Consider the following 3,673-nt stretch of genomic DNA (forward strand, 5'->3'; position numbering starts at 1 on the left):
ACGTAGAACCAAACATAATTTTTTTCTCTTAATAATTAAGATCCACATAAGTAAAATCATCAATTATACTTTACTTTACAGATTTTACATTTTTTTCGAATTCTTAAAATATTCCTATTGCATGTTTGATGTACACAATTAATTCTATGTGGGTTCTTAAGTTCGATTCTCGCTAAAAGTAAATTTGAACCCCATTATTACTAACCAATTGTGAGACTCAACCCACTTCCCACCCTTTAATGTAGATAATATCATTTGTTTAAAAAAAAAAAAAAACAACAATCTATCTTTTACCTTTTGGTTAGTCATAATTTTTTCATTTCTCCCCTCAACTTGAAGATAAAGAGTTATCTATTTCAATACAACCATACGTAATAATGGAGCCCCTTCTCCTATATATACGTGTGTGTATGACAAGGCGATAAATCAACTCAAGCCTTTACCAGTTCAGTAAAAATCATTTTGCCTCTAGCTTTCTAATGGTAGTTGCAAAAATGGATTCTCTCCCATATGCAAACTCTATCACTGCTGGCTTGTTCACGGTAATCATCGTGTTCTATTACTTATCACGAAGATGGAGAGCTGCAAATCACAAGGGCAAATTATCACCACCTGAAGCCAAGGGTGGTTGGCCTATAATTGGTCACCTTCCTTTGTTTGGAGGCTCCACACCTCCTCACATAACTTTGGGAGCCATGGCGGACAAGTACGGACCCATTTTCACTATCCGCCTTGGCGTCCATCCATCGTTGGTGATAAGCAGCAGTGAGATCGCAAAAGAATGCTACACAACCCAAGACTTGAGCATACTCTCACGCCCAAAGATGGTGGTTCTAGACCACGTTAGCTACGACTACGCCATGTTTGGGTTCGGACCAGGTGGACCCTTTTGGCGAGAAATTCGCAAGCTAGTCACCTTGGAGTTGCTCTCAGTCCGGAAGGTTGAGCAGCTCAAGCACATTCGAGTGTCGGAAGTGGCTACTTTCTTAAAAGAATTGCACGAACTTTGGAGTACAAAGAAGAGGGAGAGCTCGAAAGATGGAGTCATTGTAGAGCTGAAGCAATGGCTTGGGGACATGACGCTGAACGTGATTCTCACAATGGTGGCCGGAAAGCGGTATTCCGTTGCTGCCGCTGGGGATGAGAAGAAAGAAGCGCGTAAGGTTCAGACTGCATTGAGGGAGTTATTTGATTATCTGGGCATGTTTTTGGTGGGTGATGCGGTTCCTTATCTGCGGTGGTTGGATTGGGGTGGACATGAGAAGGCAATGAAGAAAAGTGCAACGGAAATGCACGCCATTGTTGCAGAGTGGGTTGAAGAGCATAAGCAGAGGAGAGCAAAAGGTAATGCAAAAGGAGAACAGGACTTCATAGATGCGATGCTTTCTGTGCTTGATGGTGCAGACCTTGGCAGTTTTGATGCTGATACGATCGTCAAGGCCACAAGCTTAGTAAGTATATATAATTCATTAATTTGCAGGCAAATAATTAACCATAAAGGGCTGGAGTTATACACTTAACACATCAAGAATTTTTTTTAGTTTCAATACTTAATTAAGCTAATTGCATGATCTATAAAAAGAAAATGAAAACATAAGACAATAATTTTTTTTTTGTTTTTTTTTTTTTTTTGAAAACATGTGATTTCCAATTTTAGGTATGACTCATGCAACATATTTGAGTGCTCACCAATAGGTGATGGTAGAGAGATTTTTTTTTTTTTTTAAATGTCTCTGCAGACTACATAATATGACGGTTGATAATTATGTTATTTCTTTAAATCTTTAAAAATGGAATCCAACCATCAACCATCACATTCTTTAATTTACAAGATGTGATTTAAAAAATAGTCTCTTTAGCATTTTCGCCACCTAAAGAACGTATAGATATTAAGTACAGATATCCCCTAATCAATCAAGCAAATATTTTTTTGGCAGAATGTTATTGCAGGAGGTGGCGATACCACCATGGTGACATTGACGTGGGCAATATCGTTATTGCTGAACAACCCTCACGTTATGAAAAAAGCCCTAAACGAACTAGACACCAAAATCGGCAGACAAAAAGTTGTGAGTGAGGAAGATTTAAGCAACTTGGTCTACATCCAAGCTATTGTGAAGGAGACGTTACGTTTATACCCAGTGGGACCATTATCAGGGCCGCGTGTATTCAATGAAGATTGCATCATTGCTGGCTACCCTATCCGAAAGGGTACCCGATTCCTCCCAAACCTCTGGAAGATCCAAATTGACCCGAAATTTTGGCCAGAGCCACTCGAGTTCAAGCCAGAGAGATTTCTTACCACGCACAAGGATGTTGATCTGAAGGGTCAGCATTTTCAGTTTATTCCTTTTGGAAGTGGTAGAAGATCATGCCCTGGTTTGGCATTTGGCCTTCAAATGGTGCAATTTACATTGGCTAGTTTTCTACATGCGTTTGAAATCTCAAACCCGTCAAGTGCCCCAGTTGATATGACGGAGAGTTTTGGAATGACCAACGTTAAGGCAACTCCACTTAATGTTCTCATCAAACCTCGCTTATCTTCTGAACTTTATGGATAAAAGAAGGAAATATAAAATATTATGTGTGTGGTATGAATAAGAGGTTTTCATTGTTATTAATTTTATATAATTATATGTATATCTCTATAGTCCTGAGACCAATTAAAACAACTGCCAATGTAAGATACAAAACCTAGCAATAAATCGTGTTTGAAAATGGGCATATATTGACTTTCCCGTGTAATACTAGCAATAAAATGTTGGGAGTTTTAATGAAAAGGACATGTTACTATTTATTCTTAATCAAAATGACATTTTGTGTATGAAAAGTTCATAATGGATCAAACTTTTTTCTTTATTTACTCTTATGTCATTATTTTATTATTGTAGTAGGGTCTTGTTGACATTTCTGTCTAGAAATACATTATTTTACATGATTCTATTCAACTTATGCTAATGTGCTACCAACTCTTCATGCTTCCATCATGTTGTCGATGTTATGCAGCCCTTCTTCTGTCAAATTGTTATAGTATTGTTCATCACCTTTTACTAGCTCCGCATCTCTTTCTCTATCTTCTTTCACCTTGTAATACATATCTTCTGTTTCTCTTTTTAAATTTTGAAGCTTCCAGTATGGCTGATGACGGGCTTTTGACTTGCTGTAAATATACATTTCTTCTTCTTCTGCTACTAATATCATATCATACCTAAAATCTTCAAACTCATCTAAGGTAAACATTTGGATCCTTTGAAATTTTAAAATATTTTTGTAGATTGGGGATAGTCTAAATGACTCTTTATTAATCATAGCTATATGCCTAATTTTCTCCTTATGCATATGTACATACCAATCTGGAGGGTTATTAATAAAATTTATGCAAATTTTTTTCCACTTTTCTAGATAATCTTCTGTTACTTTATAAGTTTTTCAGGAAATGATTCTAGTTGGGAGATATGGTTAATGAATATTTTATTAAGATAGCCAAACTCTAATAGTAAGGCAGGGGTAACTTCTACCACATTATACTTTTTCTGATGTTCATAACTAAAATATCATGGTCTAAAATCTCTCATGTTAATCCTGGCCACAGCTATACTAACTCTTATTTACAAATACAATTCTTTGTACTATCACAAAGACATGGTAAATACATCTTTGTAATAATATCTAT

At 36.5% G+C, this 3,673-nt stretch overlaps 1 protein-coding gene across 1 annotated transcript; it reads left to right on the top strand.

The window, feature by feature from the left end:
• The first annotated feature begins 442 nt into the window (after positions 1-442).
• On the top strand, positions 443-2,838 carry LOC137715195 (cytochrome P450 82A3-like). Its single transcript, XM_068454440.1, has 2 exons — positions 443-1,451; positions 1,938-2,838. The coding sequence occupies exons 1-2, from the start codon at positions 480-482 to the stop codon at positions 2,559-2,561; spliced, it is 1,596 nt and encodes a 531-aa protein (XP_068310541.1). The 5' UTR covers positions 443-479; the 3' UTR covers positions 2,562-2,838.
• The last annotated feature ends 835 nt before the right edge of the window (positions 2,839-3,673 follow it).

Source organism: Pyrus communis, chromosome 1, assembly GCF_963583255.1.
Source record: "Pyrus communis chromosome 1, drPyrComm1.1, whole genome shotgun sequence".
Taxonomy (NCBI): domain Eukaryota; kingdom Viridiplantae; phylum Streptophyta; class Magnoliopsida; order Rosales; family Rosaceae; genus Pyrus; species Pyrus communis.

Excerpts from the sequence above, each read along its gene's own strand:
- LOC137715195 (XM_068454440.1), top strand. The coding sequence starts at position 480 with ATGGTAGTTGCAAAAATGGATTCTCTCCCATATGCAAACTCTATCACT. Across the intron at positions 1,452-1,937 it reads TCGTCAAGGCCACAAGCTTA|AATGTTATTGCAGGAGGTGG; the intron begins GTAAGTATATAT and ends TTTTTTTGGCAG.